Consider the following 21,440-nt stretch of genomic DNA (forward strand, 5'->3'; position numbering starts at 1 on the left):
CCTGGGTATCCTTGTTAATTTTCTGTCTCGTTGATCTGTCTAATGTTGACAGTGGGGTGTTAAAGTCTCCCATTATTATTGTGTGGGAGTCTAAGTCTCTCTGTAGGTCACTAAGGACTTGCTTTAGGAATCTGAGTGCTCCTGTAATGGGTGCATATATATTTAGGATAGTTAGCTCTTCTCATTGAATTGATCCCTTTACCATTATGTAATGGCCTTCTTTGTCTCTTTTGATCTTTTTTTGTTTAAAGTCTGTTTTATCAGAGACTAGGATTGCAACCCCTGCCTTTTTTTGTTTTCCATTTGCTTGGTACATCTTCCTCCATCCCTTTATTTTGAGCCCATGTGTGTCTCTGCACGTGAGATGGGTTTCCTGAATACAGCACACTGATGGGTCTTGACTCTTTATCCAGTTTGCCATTCTGTGTCTTTAATTGGAGCATTTAGGCCATTTACATTTAAAGTGAATATTGTTATGTGTGAATTGATCCTGTCATTATGATGTTTGCTGGTTATTTTGCTCAATAGTTGATGCAGTTTCTTCCTAGCCTTGATGGTCTTTACAATTTGGCATGTTTTTGCAGTGGCTGGTACCAGTTGTTCCTTTCCATTTTTAGTGCTTCCTTCAGGAGCTCTGTTAGGGCAGGCCTGGTGGTGACAGAATCTCTCAGCATTTGCTTGTCTGTAAAGTATTTTATTTCTACTTCACTTATGAAGCTTAGTTTGGCTGGATGTGAGATTCTGGGTTGAAAATTCTTTTCTTTAAGAATGTTGAATATTGGTCCCCACTCTCTTCTGGCTTGTAGAGTTTCTCCCGAGAGATCAGCTGTTAGTCTGATGGGCTTCCCTTTGTGGGTAACCCAACCTTTCTCTCTGGCTGCCCTTAACATTTTTTCCTTCATTTCAGGTTTGGTGAATCTGACAATTATGTGTTTTGGAGTTGCTCTTCTTGAGGAGTATCTTTGTGGTGTTCTCTGTATTTCTTGAATTTGAATGTTGGCCTGCCTTGCTAGATTGGGGAAGTTCTCCTTGATAATATCCTGCAGAGTGTTTTCCAACTTGGTTCCATTCTCCCTGTCACTTTCAGGTACACCAATCAGACGTAGATTTGGTGTTTTCACATAGTCCCATATTTCTTGGAGGCTTTGTTCTTTTCTTTTTATTCTTTTTTCTCTAAACTTCTCTTCTCGCTTCATTTCATTCATTTCGTCTTCCATCACTGATACCCTTTCTTCCAGTTGATCGCATCGGGTACTGAGGCTTCTGCATTCGTCACGTAGCTCTTGTGCCTTGGTTTTCAGCTCATTCAGGTCCTTTAAGGACTTCTCTGCATTGGGTATTCTAGTTATCCATTCGTCTAATTTTTTTTTCAAAGCTTTTAACTTCTTTGTTGTTGGTTCAGATTTCCTCCTGTAGCTCGGAGTAGTTTGATCGTCTGAAGCCTTCTTCTCTCAACTCGTCAAAGTCATTCTCCGTCCAGCTTTGTTCCGTTGCTGGTGAGGAGCTGCGTTCCTTTGGAGGAGGAGAGGCGCTCTGATTTTTAGAGTTTCCAGTTTTTCTGCTCTGTTTTTTTCCCATCTTTGTGGTTTTATCTACCTTTGGTCTTTGATGATGGTGACGTACAGATGGGTTTTTGGTGTGGATGTCCTTTCTGTTTGTTAGTTTTCCTTCTAACAGACAGGTCCCTCAGCTGCAGGTCTTTTGGAGTTTGCTAGAGGTCCACTTCAGACCCTGTTTGCCTGGGCATCAGCAGCAGTGGCTGCAGAACAGCGGATATTGGTGAACCGCAGATGCTGCTGCCTGATCGTTCCTCTGGAAGTTTTGTCTCAGAGGAGTACCTGGCCGTGTGAGGTGTCAGTCCGCCCCTACTGGGGGGTGCCTCCCAGTTAGGCTACTCGGGGGTCAGGGACCCACTTGAGGAGGCAGTCTGCCCGTTCTCAGATCACAAGCTGCGTGCTGGGAGAACCACTACTCTCTTCAAAGCTGTCAGAGAGGGACATTTAAGTCTGCAGAGGTTACTGCTGTCTTTTTGTTTGTCTGTGCCCTGCCCCCAGAGGTGGAGCCTACAGAGAGGTAGGCAGGCCTCTTTGAGCTGTGGTGGGCTCCACTCAGTTGGAGCTTCCCGGCCGCTTTGTTTACCTAATCAAACAACTAACTCCGCAATGGTGGGCGCCCCTCCCCCAGCGTCGCTGCCGCCTTGCAGTTTGATCTTGGACTGCTGTGCTAGCAATGAGCGAGACTCCTTGGGCGTAGGACCCTCCGAGCCAGGTGCGGGATACAATCTCCTGGTGTGCCGTTTTTTAAGCCAGTTGGAAAAGCGCAGTATTAGGGTGGTAGTGACCCGATTTTCCAGGTGCCGTCTGTCACCCCTTTCTTTGACTAGGAAAGGGAATTCCTTGACCCCTTGTGCTTCCCGGGTGAGGCGATGCCTCGCCCTGCTTCTGCTCGTGCACGGTGCGCTGCACCCACTGTCCTGCACCTATTGTCTGGCACTCCCCAGTGAGATGAACCCGGTACCTCAGTTGGAAATGCAGAAATCACCCGTCTTCTGCGTGGCTGGCGCTGGGAGCTGTAGACTGGAGCTGTTCCTATTCGGCCATCTTGGTTCCTCCCCTGGATCTTTTTTTTGTTTTTTTGAAACAGAGTCTTGCTCTTGTCGCCCAGGCTGGAGTGCAGTGGTGTGATCTTGGCTCACTGCAACTTCCGCCTCCCAGGTTCAAGTGATTCTTTTGCCTTACCCTCCCGAGTAGCTGGGACTACAGGCTCGTGCCACCATGCCTGGCAAATTTTTGTATTTTTAGTAGAGATGGGGTTTCACCATATTGGTTAGTCTCGTCTTGAACTCCTGACCTTGTGATCCGCCTGCCTCAGCCTCCCAAAGTGCTGGGATTACAGGTGTGAGCCACCGCGCCCAGCCTTTTTTTTGAGATGGGGTCTCACTCTGTTGCCCAGGCTGGAGTGAAGTGGTGAGATCACCATGGCTCACTGCAGCCTTGACCTCCTGGGCTTAAGCTGTTCTCCCACCTCAGCCTCCTGAGTAGCTGGAAGTAGAGGCATGTGTCACCATGCCTGGGTAATTTTTAAATTTTTTTGTAGAGACAAGGTCTCACTATGTTGCCAGGCTAGTCTCGAACTTCTGACCTAAAACCATCTTCCTGCCTTGGCCTCCCAAAGTGCTGGGATTACAGACGTGAGACACCATGCCTGGCCCATGTGTTTCTGGAATGGATTTATGATGTCAGTCACTCTTACTCTTGATGAGTGATCTTCCCAGTGATGAAGAGCTTTGTATTTGAGGAAGCCTTTCTTTCCTATTCTTTGTGGTATTTAGTATTCGTGTAGCTAATATTAGAAGATCTCTTTTGTGCTGTGTTTTGTCGTAGGGGCTTGGAATATTTTGTTAGCAACATGAGAGCTTTACATTCATGTAGGTGTTTGGGGGTGGGCAAACAAAAGTAAACTGATAATTTCAAATAAGAGTAAGTGTTAGGAAGACAAGCAAATGTTAAATTGATAGTGACTATGCATGTATACTTCAACTGTCAAAAATTAGGGGCTGGGTAGGCCGGGCGTGGTGGCTCACGCCTGTAACCCCAGCACTTTGGGAGGCCGAGTAGGCAGATCACGAGGTCAGGAGATCAAGACCATCCTGGCTAACACGGTGAAACCCTGTCTCTACTAAAAATAGAAAAAAATTAGCCAGGCGTGGTGGTGGGTGCCTGTAGTCCCAGCTATTCGGGAGGCTGAGGCAGGAGAATGGCGTGAACCTGGGAGGCAGAGCTTGCAGTGAGCCGAGATTGTGCCACTGCACTCCAGGCTGGGTGACAGAGCGAGACTCCGTCTCAAAACAAAACAAAACAAAACAAAAATTAGGGGCTGGGCGTCGTGGCTCATGCCTGTAATCCCAGCACTTTGGGAGGCCGAGGCGGGTAGATCACTTGAGGCCGGTAGTTTGAGATCAGTCTGGCCAACATGGCAAAACCCCATCTCTACAAAAAAATACAAAAATTAGCTGGGTGTGGTGGTGTGTGACTGTAGTCCCAGCTCCTTGGGAGGCTGAGGCATGAGAATCACTTGAACCCAGGAGGTGGAAGTTGCAGTGAGATAAAATCATGCCACTACACTCCACCCTGGGTGACACAGTGAGACTCCATCTCAAAAAATAAATAGATAAATAAATAAAAGAGAAAAATTAGGGCGAGGTGAGGTGGCTCATATCTGTAATCCCAGGACTTTGTGAGGCTAAGGCAGGAGGAGTGCTTGAGCCCAGGAGTTCAAGACTGGCGATGTAGCCTGGGCAATATAGCAGATCCTGTCTCTACAAAAATAAATCATTAGCTGGGCACGGTAGCTCATGCCTGTAGTCCCAGATGTTTGGAATGCTGAGGCGGGAGGATCGCTTCAACTCAGGAAGTAGAGGCAATGGTGAGCCCTGATCGTGCTGCTGCACTCCAGCCCTGATAAGAGAGTGAGACAGAAAAAAAAAATTAGTTGCTCAAGTTTTAGAAGTAATGTAAATATTTTGTATCTTAGCTTTAAGAATTTGCTGTGTGAACTGGATATGCCCCATAGCTTGCTTTGTTTTTTTTTTTTTTGAGATGGAGTCTCGTTCTGTCGTGTAGGCTGGAGTGCAGTGGTGCGATCTGGGGCCACTGCAACCTCTGCCTCCCGGGCTCAAGCAATTCTCCTGCTTCAGTCTCCTGAGTAGCTGGGATTACAGGTGCGCGCCACCATGCCTGGCTAATTTTTATATTTTTAGTAGAGATGGGGTTTCTCCATGTTGGTCAGGCTGGTCTCAAACTCCTGACCTCAGGTGATCCGCCTGCCTTGGCCTCCCAAAGTGCTGGGATTACAGGCGTGAGCCACTGTGCCCAGCCACTTGCTTTATTTTTAAAGCTATTAAAATTTTAATCTTCTGAAACACTCTGGAAATCTTTTTTTTTCTTTCTTTTGAGACAGGTTAAAAGAAAAGCTCACTGCAGCCTCAACCTCCTTGTCTCAAACCATTCTCCTGCCTCAGCCTCCCAAGTAGCTAGGACCATAGGCAAGTGCCACCATGCCCGGCTAATTTTAAAAAATTTTTTTTGTAGAGATGAAGTCTCCCTATGTTGCCCAGGCTGGTCTCACACTCTCGGGCTCAAGCAGTCCTCCCGCCTCAGCCTCCCAAAGTGCTGGGATTATAGGAATGAGCTACTGCACCCAGCCTGGAAGTCTTATTATAGTTAAGTGTATGACCCAAATGAAAGATCTTGATTCTTATTTAGCTTTTAAGAAAATTCATATTAACTTTTATTGCAGAATAATTGTGCCACATAAAGTATTTTAGAGAATAACGTTGTGATTAATGTTATAATTTGCAGTATCGCTTATAGACTAAAATCTCCAGTTAGCAACCCCTGTGTGAGACTAGAAGAATCTATGTCTTTGTAAAAAAATTTTAATATGGATTATTTTGAAAATCAGGATGATAAAAGCATTTATGGCAATATATTTGTATATACAAGGTTTATCTGAGATTACAGATTTTTTTTTTTTTTTTGAGACAGAGCCTCACTCTGTTGCCCAGGCTGGAGTGCAATAGTGTGATCTCGGCTCACTGCAACCTCCACCTCTTGGGTTCAAGTGATTCTCCTGCCTCAACCTCCTGAGTAGCTGGGATTACAGGGGGCCCGCCACCACACCCGGCTAATTTTTTAAATATTTTTATTAGAGATGGGGTTTCACCATGTTGGCCAGGCTGGTCTTGAACTTCTGACCTCAGATGACTCGCCCGCCTCAGCCTCCCAAAGTGCTGGGATTACAGGCATGAGCCACTGCACCCAGCCGATTACAGATGATTTAACTGGGCTTTTTGAAAATTTCCATGTTGTCCTTGTAGGAAAATCATCTCTGGTTCTTTATAGTTTCATCATTGTAGATCTAGAAAGAAATGAATGCCCTTTGGCGGTTAGAAACAGTATTTAAGGGAAATTATGAATAATAAAGCTTTCTGCAAGAACAGTTTTATTGTTTCCTAATTAATGGTTTATTGGGAGAAGTGACTTATTCCATTGTGCATTAGATTGGAAATTGTCTTGAATCCAGTGTTTAGAGAACAGATTGCAGCCTCTTTCATATTGTGTTACTTGATTACATGATGATCTGTACTCTTCAGAAGTATCCTATGCAGCTTTTTTTAATGAATCAATATTTCTTAAAATATTTTAATTATAGCAATTAATGAATCAGAAATCATTATTGCTCAACAAATTGGCTATTGGTGTTCCTCAAAAGTTATAATTAAGACTTATTCAGCCTGGATAACCTAAGGAGACCTCATTTACAAAGAGATGGAGTCTCTTTGTGGGTGTAGTGGTGCACACTGTGGTCTCAGCTGCTTGGGAGGCTGAGGTGGGAAGATTGCTTGGGCCCAGGAGGTGGACGCTGCAGTGAACTGTGATTGTGCCACTGCTTTTCAGCCTGGGAGACAGAGCGAGATCCTGTCTCAAAAAAGAAAAGAAAAAGACTTATTGCTCTAGGACAGTGTTTTTAAAATTTTGTGAAACATAGTAACATACTTTTTTTTAAACCTTGAAACCCAGTCCATACATTATATGTATGAAAAAGAAGTTTTAAAAACACTGTTTACTCTTTGTGCAATTCATTCTGATACTTTTTTACTTTATTTCTTTTTTAAAATGCTGGTTCAGTGTACTAAGTTGATTTTATTCAGCCACTGTTTTTAAAAGGTTGTTGACTTTTACTTTCAGAGATATTGAAAAAAAGCTTTACAATCTTTTTTTTTTTTTTGAGACAGAGTTTTGCTCTTGTTGCCCAGGCTGGAGTGCAATGGCACGATCTCAGCTCACTGCAACCTCTGCCTCCCAGGTTCAAGCGATTCTCCTGCCTCAGCCTCCCGAGTAGCTGAGATTACATGTACCTGCCACCATGCCCAGCTAATTTTTTGTATTTTTGGTAGAGATGGGGTTTCACCATGTTAGCCAGGCTGGTCTCAAACTCTTGACCTCAGGTAATCCACCTGTCTCGGCCTCCCATGGTGCTGGGATTACACCTGACCTAAAATCTATTTTTATTTTTTAAATATATATGAAAAAATAGAGACAGAGTCTCATTAATGTTGCCTAGGCTGGTCTTGAACTCCTGAGCTCAAATGATCCTCCCCGGCTTGGTTTCCCAAGGTGCTGGCATTACAGGCATGAGCCACTCTGTCTGGCCTAAAATTTATTTTTATTTAAAATTATTTGGCTGCAGGCTGGGCAACATGGTGAGACCCCATCTGTAAATATATATATATGCTGAGTGTGGTGGCACATGGCTGTAGTCCTGGCTAGTTGGGAGGTTGAGGCAGGAGGATTGCTTCAGCGCAGGAGTTCGAGGTTGCAGTGAGTTATGATTATGTCACTGCATTCCAGCTTGGGTGACAGAGTGAGACCTTGTCACTAAAAAAAAAAAAAAAAAAAAGAATTTCCTTTTTATATTGTTCATTGCTAGTGTATAGAAATGCAACTGATTTTTGTATGTTGATTTTGTATCCTATAACTTTACTGAATGTGTTATTTAACTGACAGGTTTTTTTGTGTATGGAGTCTTTAGGGTTTTATACATATAAGATCATGTCATTTGCCAACAGAGGTAATCTTACTTCTTACTCTCTAATCTGGATTCCTTTAATTTCCTTTTTTATGTCTAATTACTCTCACTAGAACTTCCAGTACTATGTTTAATAGAAGTGGCAAAAGTGGACACCTTGTCCAGGTGTGGTGACTCACGCCCGTAACCTCAGTACTTTGGGAGGCCAAGGTAGGAAGATCGCTTGTGCTCAGGAGTTCAAGACCATCCTGGAAAACATAGTGAGACCTTGTCTCTTAAAAAATAAGTGGACATCTTTTTCTTGATCTTAAGGGAAAGCCTTTCCGTCTTTCACTGTTGAGTATGATATTAGCTATGAGTTTTCATAAATGGCCTTTTTTATGCTGATGTTTCCTTCTAGAATCTAGTTTATTGTTTTTTCATTATAAGGTATTGACTTGTCAACATTTTTTTGGTATCAGTTGCAGTGGTTATGTGGTATGTTGAACTGTCTTTGAATTCCTGAGATATAGTTTATTTAGTCATGATGTATAATCCTCTTATGCTGCTGAATTCATTTTCCTAGTATTTTGTTGAGGATTTTTATAACTATAGTCATGAGTGATATATTGGTCTGTAGTTTTCTTTTCTCATAGTGTCTTTAGCTTTAGTAATGCTGGCATCATAAAATGAGTTAGGAAGTGTTACCTCTCAGTCAATCTTTGGGAAGAGTTATGAGAAGGATTGGTGTTAATTCTTCTTTATTTTATTTAATTATTTAAGAGATGGGTCTGGTTTTGTTGCTTAAGTTTGTCTCGGCCTCCTAGCCTTAAGCGATCCTCCTACCTCAGCCTCTCAAATTGTTGGGATTACAGGCGTAAGCCGCCGTACCTGGCTTTAATTCTTCTTTAAATGTTTCGTAGAATTTACTAGTGAAGTCATCGTGTCCTGGGTTTTTCTGTTTTGGGAAGTTTTTGATTATTGATTCAATTTCCTTACTACTTATAGGTCTATTTAGTTTTTCTGTTTCTTTATGAGTCAGTTTTGGTAGATTTGTCCATTTTATCTTGGTTATCCAATTTGTTGTTATACAATTGTATATGGTATTCTCTTATAACTCTTTTTATTTCTATAAAGTTGGTAGTAATGAGGCCTGTTTCATTTCTGATGCTAGTAAATTTGAGTCTTCTCTTTTATTCTTGATCTGTCTTGTCAAAAGTTTGTCAGTTTTGTTGATGTTGGTGAAGAACTAATTTTTAGTTTCATTGACTTTCTGTATTTTTCTATTCTCTGTTTCATTTTTCTCACTATAATCTTTATTATTTCTTTTGCTAGCTTTGAGTATTGTTTTTTTCTAGTGGCATGTGGCATAAGGCATAGTTAGGCCTAGTTCCTAATTTGATTTGAGATCTTTCTTCTTTTTTAATTGCATGTGTTTGCAGCTGTAAATATCATTCTGGCTGGGCGCAGTGGCTCACGCCTATAATCCCAGTGCTTTGGGAGGCCGAGATGAGTGGATCACCTGAGGTCAGGAGTTCGAGAGCAGCCTGGGCAACATGGTGAAACCCCATCTCTACTAAAAATACAAAATTAGCCAGGCATGATGGCGTGTGCCTGTAGTCCCAGCTACTTGGGAGGTTGAGGCAGGAGAATCACTTGAACTCAGGAGGCAGAGGTGGCAGTGAGCCAAGATTGTGCCATTGCACTCCAGCCTGGGCAACAAGACCAAAACTGCATCTCAAAAAAAAGAGAAATAAATAAATAAATTTCATTTTAACCACCGCCTTTGCTGCATTCCATAGGTTTTGGTGTGGTTGTGTTTTTATTTGTCCAAAGTGACTTTCTAATTTCCCTTGTGATTTCTTTGACTCATTAGTTATTCAAGAGTGATGTTTAATTTTCATGTATTTGTGAATATTGTAGTTTTCTGATATTGTTGATTTCTAGTTTTATTCCTTTGTGACTAGAAAAGATTGAGATTTCAATCTTTTTAAATTTATTAAGACTTGTGGCCTAACATATGGTTTACTCTGGAAAAAAAAAAACGTAAAAGAACATGGAAAAAGTTCTGTGTGTTCTCAAGAAGACTGTGTAATCTACTGTTGCTAGGTGGAGTTTTCTGTGTATATCTTTTAGGTTCAATGGCTTATAGTGTTGTTCAAGTTCTCTGTTTCCTTATTGATCGTCTGTCTGGTTGTCTTAATCGTAATTGAAAGTGAGGGGTACAGAGTTTTTGTTTGCATAATGAAGACGTTCTGAAAATAGATACTATACCGGTAATACTTATTTAAGTACTTATGTGAATGTACTTAGTCCTACCGAATTATACTCTTTAAAATGGTTAAACTATTCGATGTAAAATAAGGAATCAGAACTCTAACAAAAGTCCCAAGACTCTATGAAAAAACAAAAATTATAGTTATAGAATTTAAAAACTTGGTGAATGAGCTGGGTATAGGGATGCATGCTTATAGTCTCATTTGCTCAGGAGGCTGAGGCAGGAGGATCCCTTGAGGCCAGGAGTTCAAGATCAGCCTGGGCAACAAAGTGAGACCCCTGTCTCTATGAGTTAGAGTGAAGTTTAAACAGAGCTGAAGATACAATTAATGAACTGGAAGATCTGACAGGGTAACTAATAATGAAGCTCCTAGAAATAAGAGATGAAAAGTACAAAAGAAGTTGAAACATGGACTAGAATTAGAAAGTTCAAAATATCTAAAGGGAGTTTCAGGTAGAGGGAGTAGAGAGATGAGAAAGGACAAAGGCACATTCAGAGAGATGACAGCATTCAGAGAGATGACGGTAGAATTTTAAGAATTAACAAAAGACATCACCATTCAGATTCAGGAAGTACAGTGAAGATTACCGAAGAGAAGATCTTAAAAGCAACTAGAGTAAAAAAAAATTCCTGCAAATAATCAGACAAAGCAAACTTTGCCACAGCAGCAGTAGAGGTCAGAAGATAGTAGAAAATATCCTCAGTGTCTGTCTGTAAACATAGAACTATTTTTTTTTAAAATTGAGTCAGAGTCTTGCTCTGTCGCCCAGGTTGGAACGCAGTGGTGTGACGTCGGTTCACTGCAACTCTGCCTCCCGGGTTCAAGCGATTCTCCTGCCTCAGCCTCCTGAGTAGCTGGGATGATAGGCGTGTGCCACCATGCCTGGCTAATTTTTGTATTTTTAGTGGAGATGTGGTTTCGCCATGTTGACCAGGCTGGTCTCGAATTCCTTACCTCATGTGATCCACCTGCTTCGGCCTCCCAAAGTGCTGGGATTACAGGCATGAGCCACTGTGCCTGGCCTGTAAACCTGGAACTGTTAATCAAAAGAAACAGTTTAGGAAGACAAAAGGTGGAACAAAATTCTTCATAACATGTCAGTGGAAGAAAATAGATAGAATTAATATTTTAAGTTTCTTATACTGTTTGGAAAAAGGGCGCAAAGAAATACGCTGAAAATACATGGTAAATATATTCTATATCAGTAGAAATTTTACAACAAAATTTCCAAAAATGTGGTGTTCTTCAGAATAGTTTTTTTTTTTTTTTGAGAGACAGTCTTGCTCTGTCACCTAGGTTGGAGTGCAGTGGCACAATCTCAGCTCACTGCAACCTCTGCTTTCCAGGTTCAAGCGATTCTCATGCCTCAGCCTCCCGAATAGTTGGAACTACAAGCACGCGTCTCTGTACCCAGCCAAGTTTTGTAATTTTAGTAGAGACGGGGTTTCACCATGTTGGCCAGGAGGCTGGTCTCGAACTCCTGACCTCAAGTGATCCACCCGCCTTGGCCGCCTAAAGTGCTAGGATTACAGGCATGAGCCACCATGCCCAGCCCATAGTAGGAATTTAAAAAAAATGGTCAAAACTTTTGGTAATGTATAGGAGAATGAGCTGATGACTTTTTGGAAGAATTTAAGAAAAAGAAAATATTAGGTTTTTAAAAATATTTAAAACATTTTATTATTATTATTATTATTATTATTATTATTATTATTATTATTTTTGAGACAAAGTTTTGTTCTTGTTGGCCAGGTTGGAGCGCAGTGGCACGATCTTGGCTCACTGCAACCTCCACCTTCCGGGCTCAGCGATTATCCTGCCTCAGCCTCCTGAGTAGCTGGGATTACAGGCACCTGCCACCATGCTGGCTAATTTTTGTATTTTTAGTAGAGACGGGGGTTTCACCATGTTGACCAGGCTGGTCTTGAACTCTTGTCCTCAAGGTGATCCACCCTCCTTGGTCTCCCAAAGATCTGGGATTACAGGTGTGAGCCACCGTGCACGGCAGTATTTTTTTTATTTTTAAATTTATTTTTATTTTTATTCTTTTTAGGGATGGGGTCTCGCTTTGTCACTCAGGCTGGAGTGCAGTGGCGCAGTCCTAGCTCACTGCAGCCTTGAACTCCTGGGCTCAAGTGATCTTCCTGCCTCAGCCTCCCAAGTAGCTTGGACTATAGGCGTCTACCACCACGCCCAGCTAATTTTTAAATTTTGTTTTTGTGGAGATGGGGTCTTGCTACGTTGTCTAGGCTGGTTTCAAACTCCTGACTTCAAACACCTGACTTCAAGTAATCCTCCTGCATTGGTCTCCAAAGCATTAGGATTACAGGCATGAGCCACTGCTCCCAGCCTTAAGTACGCTTATAAGAAAATTAAGAACTTGGCTGGGTGCGGTGGCTCACACCTGTAATCCCAGCTCTTTGGGAGCTGAGTGGGAGGTGGGCGGATCTCCTGAGGTCAGAAGTTCAAGATCAGCTTGGCCAACATGGTGAAACCCCGTCTCTACTAAAAATATAAAAATCAGCTGGGTGTGGTTGGTGTGCACCTGTAATCCAGCTACTCGGGAGGCCAAGGCAGGAGAAACGCTTGAACCTGAGAGGTGGAGGTTGCACTGAGTTGAGATTGCGCCACTGCGCTCCAGCCTGGGTGACAGAGCAAGACTCTGTCTCAAAAAAAAAAAAAAAAAAAAAAAAAAAGAACTTGTGTTTAGCAAAAGACACTGGCAAAAGCAAGAGTACTTCACAGAAGCAAAAGCCTTCTGGTCAACACATAAATGAAAAAATGCGGAACTTATTTAATAAACAAGGAAATTCAAATTAAATAAAATGCTATTTTTACACCCATCAGACTGATAGTGGTAGTGTTGGCAAAGATGTGGAAAAAGGAAGAGGACTTTTATTCACTATTGGTGGAAATGTGAATTGTTGCAATCACTTTGGAAAAATTTGGCCTCTTCTAGTAAAGTTCAGCGTGCACATACCCTGTGACCTAGCAGTTCTGTTCCTGGGTTTGTATGTTAGATACTTGGCTAGCACAAATGTAGTTTATATCACCATTATTGGTCAAGCCAATAAAATAGCAGAGTATGGCAGTGAAGTGCATCTGTAGGTACACTGTCTAGGTTCACATCCTAGCTCTGCCACTAGTTTTGTAACTTTTGGTTCACTAGCCTCACTGTGATTCATTTTCCTCATCTGCAAATATAGTACCTGCCCAATCATACAGGCTTGATATGAAGATGAGATAAATTAATATTTGTAGCCTGTCTTGAGTGCTATTTAAGTGTGCTACATGCAGCAATATAGATGAATCTAAAAAACATATGTTGAGTAAAAAATAAGTTGCATCAAAATATATACACTATCACAATTTATGTAGTTCAAAAGCATATAGCAGTTAACAAAGTTTAACAAGAAAATTCTTAAAATTTAGGAGTGTTTAAACCTCCTTGCAGGAGATGGCGTAAGGAGGGGCACATGGGAGGTTTCTATTTCTTTAAAATTTTTTCTTTTTAAATCTGTGATCTGGAAAAGGTAAAAAAAAATTTAATGTATTTTTTATTTTTATTTTATGTTTTTATCAATCTTGGCCTACAGAAGGTTTCTATTTTTTAAGCTGGGTAGTAGGACATAGGTGATTTTCAAGTTCTTTGGACCATGCATGTTTATATGTATTATATTTCATAATAAAATGTAATTAAAAATAAGTCTGGGGGCTGGGCGCAGTGGCTCATGCCTGTAATCCCAGCACTTTGGGAGGCCAAGGTGGGTGGATCACGAGGTCAGGAGATCGAGACCATCCTGGCTAATACGGTGAAACCCCGTCTCTACTAAAAATACAAAAAATTAGCCGGGCGTGGTGGCGGGCGCCTGTGGCCCCCCTACTCGGAGGCTAAGGCAGGAGAATGGTGTGAACCCGAGAGGCGGAGCTTGCAGTGAGCCGAGATTGTGCCACTGCACTCCAGCCTGGGTGACAGAGCAAGACTCTGTCTCAATAAATAAATAAATAAATAAATAAATAATAAGTTTGGGAGGCCAGGCATGGTTGCTCATGCCTGTAATCCCAGCACTTTGGGAGGCCGAGGTGGGCCGATCACCTGAAGTCAGGAGTTTGAGACCAGCCTGGCCAACATAGCAAAACCCCGTCTCTACTAAAAAATACAAAAATTAGCTGGCTCTGGTGGCACATGCCTATAGTCCAAGGTACTCAGGGTGCCGAGGCAGGAGAATCGCTTGAACCTGGGAGACGGAGGTTGCAGTGAGCCAAGATTGCACCACTGCACTCCAGCCTGGGTGACAGGTGAGACTTTGTTTTTTTGTTTTTTTGTTTTCCTAAAAAAAGAAGGTTCTGGTGTGTGGGGCTAAATTAAACACTACTTTGATGGAGCACCTCTCAGAACGTTAATATATTACCTGTGCTTTGTGAGCTTCTATGAGAGATACTTTCAGTGATCCCCAGTTGATCATGGAGCCTTTTGGGAGTTAACATCTAGATTAGGAATATATTCTGGGGATTGTTAATTTTTAGTTTGAGTTTTATTTATTTTTTAATTATTTTTTTCTGACTGCAAAGACCTAAAAGAGATAGCTTGAGTTTTATTGGCTGAATAGGCTTCTATTGCACAGATAGTTTATATAACTAAGGAACCTATTGGATACTGTAGTAGTACTTTTTTTACTCTTACGAACATTGAAATATTAAAATTTTTTTCATGAGACTGAAATCTTTGCTTATATTGTTAATCATGAACTTGGGCTTTTTCCGAAATGTACTATTTAATTTCCTTTACTATAGGAGGGAATTGTCGAGAATCTTTTCAAATGGGCCCGAGAGGCTGATCAACCATTGAGAACATATTCTACTGGACTGTTAGGAGGTGCTATGGAAAATCAAGACATTGCTGCCAACTATAGAGATGAAAATTCACAGCTGGTAAGGACTGTGTTAGAATAAATTTTTATGTAAGATGGGAGAGTATTCACAAGTTCTTTCTTGTTATTTGAATCTGAATAAGTAGATCATATTGATTACCTTGTACTGGAGCATGGCTATAATTTCAATATTAGTTTCCATAAGAGTTTTTAAAAATTGAAAATAGCTATTTTTTTTGAGACGGAGTCTTGCTTTGTTGCCCGGGTTGGAGTGTAGTGACGCGATCTTGGCTCATTGCAACCTCCACCTCCCAGGTTCAAGCAATTCTCCTGCCTCAGCCTCCTGAGTAGCTGGGATTACAGGTGCCTGCTACCATGCCCAGCTAATTTTTTGTATTTTCAGTAGAGACAGGGTTTCACCATATTGGTCGGGCTGGTCTTGAACTCCTGACCTCATGATCCACCCGCCTAGGCCTCCCAAAGTGCTGGGATTACAAGCGTGAGCCACTGTGTCCAACAGAAAATAGCTACTTTTAATCTTGTCAAGGATGATGACATTGTATGCCAATAAAGAATAGTAACATTCCCTGTTTCCCTTTCTACCATTTGTGTTATGAAAATTTTCAAACATGTAGTAAAATTGAAAGCATTTTACAGTGAACAACTACATATATACATCACCTAAATTGATTGTGAACACTTATAATATCCATCCATCTGCCCTTTTTTTTTTTTTTCTCCCCCCCGTCAACTTCTATTTTAAGTTCTGGGGTACCTCTGCAGGATGTGCGCATTTATTACATAGGTAAACATGTGCCATGGTGATTTGCTGCACAGATCAGCCCATCACCTAAGTATTAGGCCCAGCATCCATTAGCTGTTCTTCCTGATTTCTCTTCCCACTCCCCTTTGACAGGCCCCAGTGTGTATTGTTCCCCTCAATGTGTCCCTGTGTTCTCATCGTTCATTTCCCACTTATAAGTGAAAGCATGCGGTGTTTAGTTTTCTTTTCCTGTATTAGTTTGCTGAGGATAACAGCTTCCAAGTGCCCTTCCTTTTATCTATCCACTATTCTGATTTAAAAAACACAATTCAAAGTAAAGTGCACACATAATCCCTCTCTCTTTTTTTTGAGACGGAGTTTCACTCTTGTTTCCCAGGCTGGAGTGCAATGGCGCGATCTTGGCTCACTGCAACCTCCGCCTGCCGGGTTCAAGCGATTCTGCTGCCTCAGCCTTCCGAGTAGCTGGGATTACAGGCGAGCACCTCCACGCCCTGGAAATTTTTTGTATTTTTAGTAGAGACGGGGTTTCACCATATTGGCCAGGCTGGTCTCAAACTCCTGATCTCAGGTGATTCGTCCATCTTGGCCTCCCAAATTATTGGGATTACAGGCGCGAGCTACCGCACCTGGCCATCCCTCTCTCTTTAAAATGAAACACAGTACCACTTTTATAGCGTTGGCCCAAAAAGTATGTACTTAAAAAAGAACTTGAAAAATGATAATGTAGTTATGTATAATATACATGGCAATATCTAATGGAATACAACCAACAGTAGATAAAAGTTTGAGAAATTTTCATGTTTGGTTTTCAAAGACACATTGGAAAAGTCATGAATATATCTAATTTCTGCCTCTTCAGGTGTGATGGTCCAGGTCAACTTGACCCAAACAGATCAATTGTCAATGATGTATTTTATGTGCAAATCTTCTGGTTTGGATTCTCTGGAAAATTTTATGAGGAACAATACTTAGCTGTTACTTATTTCATCAACTTATAGGAATCAAAGCAACACGTTTATCAGATTGTTGCTATTACAGGCATTGGGCTCACTGCATGAGTCTCCAGTTATTATGTGGAAATAAGAATTATGAAGGATTACTTAATCCTTAATAAAGAGGCACCCCCTTTTTCTCCAATTATCTGTTGATAGGTGGCAATAGTGCTTCGAAGACTGAGGGAGCTACAGCTACAGGAAGTGGCTTTGCGGCAGGAAAACAAGCGTCCCAGTCCACGGAAGCTCTCTTCTGAACCCCTTTTGCCTCTGGATGAGGAGGCTGTGGATATGGACTATGGTGACATGGCTGTAGATGTAGTGGATGGAGACCAAGAGGAAGCTTCTGGAGACATGGAGATCTCCTTTCATCTTGATTCAGGCCACAAGACCAGTAGCAGAGTGAACTCAACAACCAAACCTGAGGATGGAGGATTAAAGAAAAACAAGTCAGCAAAACAGGGTGACAGAGAGAACTTTAGGAAAGCCAAGCAAAAGTTGGGTTTCTCATCTTCTGATCCGGATCGCATGTTTGTTGAGCTGTCTAATAGCAGCTGGTCAGAAATGTCTCCCTGGGTGATTGGCACCAATTATACCCTTTATCCTATGACTCCTGCTATCGAGCAGCGACTCATTCTCCAATATTTGACCCCCCTAGGAGAATATCAGGAGGTAAGCTTATTGGGAAGAGTACTGTTCACACGTAGGAATTACTGTGTTCATTTCTGTGTTATTTTATGGTAGTATTTTATACAAAGATATATTCTAACTCTACCACAAACAAGGCTTTGGATGAAACTGGTCAAGTCTTATGCAGGTCATTCCTGATATGGTCTATTTGATTAAAGTGCATTTACACGTTTATCTTCACAGGGAGGGAGGAAGAGGTGCATCATTTCTTGAGGCTTCTATCCTCAAAGAGTGGAATAGGAAATACATGACAATAAAGCCAAAATTTAAGACTTGTATTTGGTGTTCATTTCAGCTACTTCCCATATTCATGCAACTTGGATCACGGGAGCTGATGATGTTTTATATTGACCTGAAGCAAACTAATGATGTCCTGCTTACATTTGAGGCACTAAAGGTAAAGTTCTTAAAAGTATTGGGTCACTGGGGATTTTTTAAAAACTTTATTTATTTTTTTAATATAAGATGGAGTCTCACTCTCTCGCCCAGGCTGGAGTGCAGTGGCGCAATCTTGGCTCACTGCAACCTCCGCCTCCTGGGTTCAAGTGATTCTCCTGCCTCAGCCTCCCGAGTAGCTGGGATTACTGGCACATGCCACTGTGCATGGCTGATTTTTATATTTTTAGTAGAAACGGGGTTTCACCATGTTAGCCAGGCTGGACTCAAACTCCTGACCTCAAGCGGTCTGCCCGCCTTGGCCTCCCACAGTGCTGGGATTACAGGCGTGAGCCACTGCACCTGGTGAAGCTTTACTTATTTGTTTTTAGAGATAGGTTTCACTCTGTCACCCAGGCTGGAGTGCAATGGGGTGATCATAGCTCACTCTGGCTTTGACTTCCTAGGCTCAAGCAATCCTCCTGCTTCAGCGTCCTGAGTAGCTGAGACAAGTGCATGCCACCATGCTTGGCTAAGTTTTAAAAAATTTTTGTAGAGATAGTCTTGCTATGTTGCCCAGGCTGGTCTTAAACTGGACTGAAGCAATCCTCCTGCTTTGGCCTCCCAAAGTACTAGGATTATAGGTATGAGCCACCATACCCTGTGTCACTGAGCATTTTGACAGAGATGTGCCTGTGTGTTTTAGCATGTAATTTCTCTGCATTTTATTGCTTAGGTTATTTCTATAGCCAGATGTGTCAGAATAGTAACAATCAAAACATTCTTGTTTAGATAGAAGAGAGGAGGCTTACTGAGTATATCTACAGAAACTTAGGTGTTAATCTAAAAGGCTGAATGTTGAGATAAAAAGTGGATCTAGACATGGGGTGGCCTCAGTTATTGTTGCTGAATAGGAGAGGAAAAACTATGAAATAGTGCTTGCTTATGCCCTACTTTTAAGATATTACCTGTATCAGCTAACAACAATTTTTTCTTTTTTTCTTTTTTGAGATGGAGTCTCGCTCTGTTGCCCAGGCTGGAGTGCAGTGGTGTGATTTCTGCTCACTGGAACCTCCGCTTCCTGGGTCAAGCAATTCTCCTACCTCAGCCTCCTGAGTAGCTGGGATTACAGGTGCCTGCCACCATGCCTGGCTAATTTTTTGTATTTTTAGTAGAGATGGGGTTTCACCATGTTGGCCAGGCTGGTCTCGAACTCCTGACCTCAAGTGAACCACTCACCTCGGTCTGCCACAGTGTAGGGATTACAGGAGTGAGCCATCACGCCCGGCCACAAAAATTTTTTCTAAACTATGTACATATTGTATAATGTAAAATTACTTAGGATTAACAAAATATAAACCAGAAAATGAGTAATGAAATAGCAGACAGAATTAGCTGGGAATGATGGCAGGTACCTGTAATCCTAGCTACTCAGGAGGCTGAGGTGGGAGAATTGCTTGAACTCGGGAGGCAGAGGTTGCAGTGAGCAGAGATCGTGCCATTGTACTCCAGCCTGGGCAACAGAGAGAGACTCTGTCTCAAAAAAAAAAAAAAAAAAAAAAAAAAAAAGAAATATCGGACAGGCCAGGCACGTTAGCTCACGCCTATAATCCCAGCACTTTGGGAGGCTGAGGCAGGAGGATAGCTTGAGCCGAGGAGTTTGAGACCAGCTTAGTCAACATGGGAGACCTGGTCTCTACAAAAAATACAAAAATTAGCCTGGCATGGTATCTTGCACCTGTAATCCCAGCTACTCAGGAGGCTGAGGCATGAGAATCACTTGAACCCGGGAGGCAGAGGTTGCAGTGAGCCAGGATCACTAGGGTGAGCCTGAGCGACAGGGCGAGACTCTGTCTCTGAAAAAAACAAAACAGGCAGACCCTTGAACTCCGTAAAGGTTTCAAAGGGGCTAAACATAGGAGGGCAAGTAAGTCTAATTCACAAGGTCCACACTTAATTTAAGGTGACTAAGCTGATCTGAATGGAGAGAGATAGTTGAATGAATAACAATGTAGCTATCATACAGTTCTCCTCAGTAGGTAACTACTGAGAGATGAGGTCATTAAAATTACTTTTTTAAAAAATGTGTAACACTTCGGCGCCATGTGGTGGCTCATGCCTGTAATCCCAGCACTTTCGGAGGCTGAGGCAGGTGGATCACCTGAGGTCGGGAGTTCGAAACCAGCCTGACCGACATGGAGAAACCCCGTCTCTACTAAAAATGCAAAATTAGCTGGGTGTGGTGGCACATGCCTATAATCCCAGCTACTCGGGAGGCTGAGGCAGGAGAATCGCTTGAACCCAGGAGGTGGAAGCTGCAGTGAGCTGAGATCTTGCCATTGCACTCCAGCCTGGGCAATAACAGTGAACAACATTGTAACAGTCCTGAAAGCCAAAAGAAAATAATATTCACAGTCTCACTTACAATAAAATAACTTTTTGTTTTTGTGCTTCATTCTAATCTTTATTAATAGACACAGTTGCTCTGAAAATAATTGTTAGCTAGACTTTACAATTCAACTTCACTTGTATCCTAAGAATGTTTACATGTAGCTATATGGTTGTTCTATACAAATTAGATGCTCTGTAATTTTCTTATTTTAGTTTTGTGAGATATCTATGCTGTTTTATTTTTTTGTTACAAAGGACATTGCAGTTAACTTTGCATATAATTTTGAGGTTATTTTCTTTTTATTTCTACTGCTTAGAACAGGGACTGGTATATGGTAAGCAATCAACAAATAGTAGTCACTTAGTAAGTGAATGAATTCTCTTAATATTTGTTTCTTGAACCATGGAAATAAGGATTTTCATGAAAAACTGAAGTTACCCTGCTGGGCTAAAGTTTAATTTTAAAATGAAATTACAGTTAAAAAAAAATGCATAACCACACCAAGCTTTCAGTGAAATCTTGGGCATGCAGAAGTCAGAAAAGAATGAATGAATACGTAACAAGTAAAATTTTAAGATGAACATATAGCAGGTATAAAACTAGCCAAGATTTGAATGGAACACAAAGATGATAAGTTACTTTGTTATAAGTGAGACTGAATATTACTTTTGTTTGGGTTTCCAGGATTGTTAGTGTTTTCTTTTTCTTTTTTCTTTTTATTCTGGCATAGTGACTAGACTGCAACAATGTTGTTTGTGTTATACATTTTATTTTATTTTATTTATTTTTTGTTTTTTTGAGGACAAGGTCTTACTCTGTCACCCAGGCTGGAGTGCAGTGACATGATCTTGGCTCACTGCAACCTCCACCCCCCAGGCTCAAGCCATCCTCCTGCCTCAGCCTCCTGAGTAGCTTGGACCGCAGGTGCGCACCACCCTGCCCAGCTAATTTTTTGTATTTTTGGTAGAGACTGGGTTTCATTATAATGCCCAAGCTACTCTCGAACTCCTGGGCTCAAGCTTTCCATCTGCCACCCTTCCAAAGTGCTGGGATTACAGATGTGAGCAACTGTGCCCAGCCCCCTGTTATACATTTTATAAAAAAGTAATTTTAATGACCTCATCTCTCAGTAGTTACCTGTTGAGAACTGTATGATAGCCACGTTGTTCTTCATTCAACTATATTGCTCCATTCAGATCAGCTTAGTCATCATGGATAAGTGGGGACCTTGTGAGTTAGTCTTACTTGCCCTCCCATGTTCAGCCCCTTTGCAACCCAGGAAATAATTTCCCTTTACTGAGTTTGGGGTCTTCTTGCTCTTTCTTTTTTTTTTTTTTGGACACGGAGTCTTACTCTGTCACCTGGGCTGGAGTGCAGTGGTGCTATCTTTGCTCACTGCTACCTCCGCCTCCCAGGTTCAAGCAGTTCTCCTGTCTCAGGCTCCCGAGTAGCTGGGACTACAGGCATGAGCCACTACACCCTGCTAAT

The 21,440-nt window shown here is 41.8% G+C and overlaps 1 protein-coding gene across 11 annotated transcripts in view; it reads left to right on the top strand.

Annotated features, from left to right (window-relative positions):
• The window catches only part of DCAF1 (DDB1 and CUL4 associated factor 1), a 109,405-nt gene that overhangs the window by 44,644 nt on the left and 43,321 nt on the right, over nt 1-21,440 (top strand). For all 11 annotated transcript variants that reach the window (XR_008523282.2, XR_008523283.2, XM_054550673.2 and 8 more), the window contains 3 exons: nt 14,643-14,780; nt 16,655-17,167; nt 17,481-17,582. Coding sequence is in view for 9 of the 11 variants with exons in the window: in XM_054550673.2 (XP_054406648.2) it covers nt 14,643-14,780; nt 16,655-17,167; nt 17,481-17,582 (753 nt within the window). In the remaining 2 variants the exon portion in view is untranslated. The remainder of the gene's footprint in view (nt 1-14,642; nt 14,781-16,654; nt 17,168-17,480; nt 17,583-21,440) is intronic.

Source organism: Pongo abelii, chromosome 2 (genome assembly GCF_028885655.2).
Source record: "Pongo abelii isolate AG06213 chromosome 2, NHGRI_mPonAbe1-v2.0_pri, whole genome shotgun sequence".
In the NCBI taxonomy this organism is placed as follows: Eukaryota; Metazoa; Chordata; class Mammalia; order Primates; family Hominidae; genus Pongo; species Pongo abelii.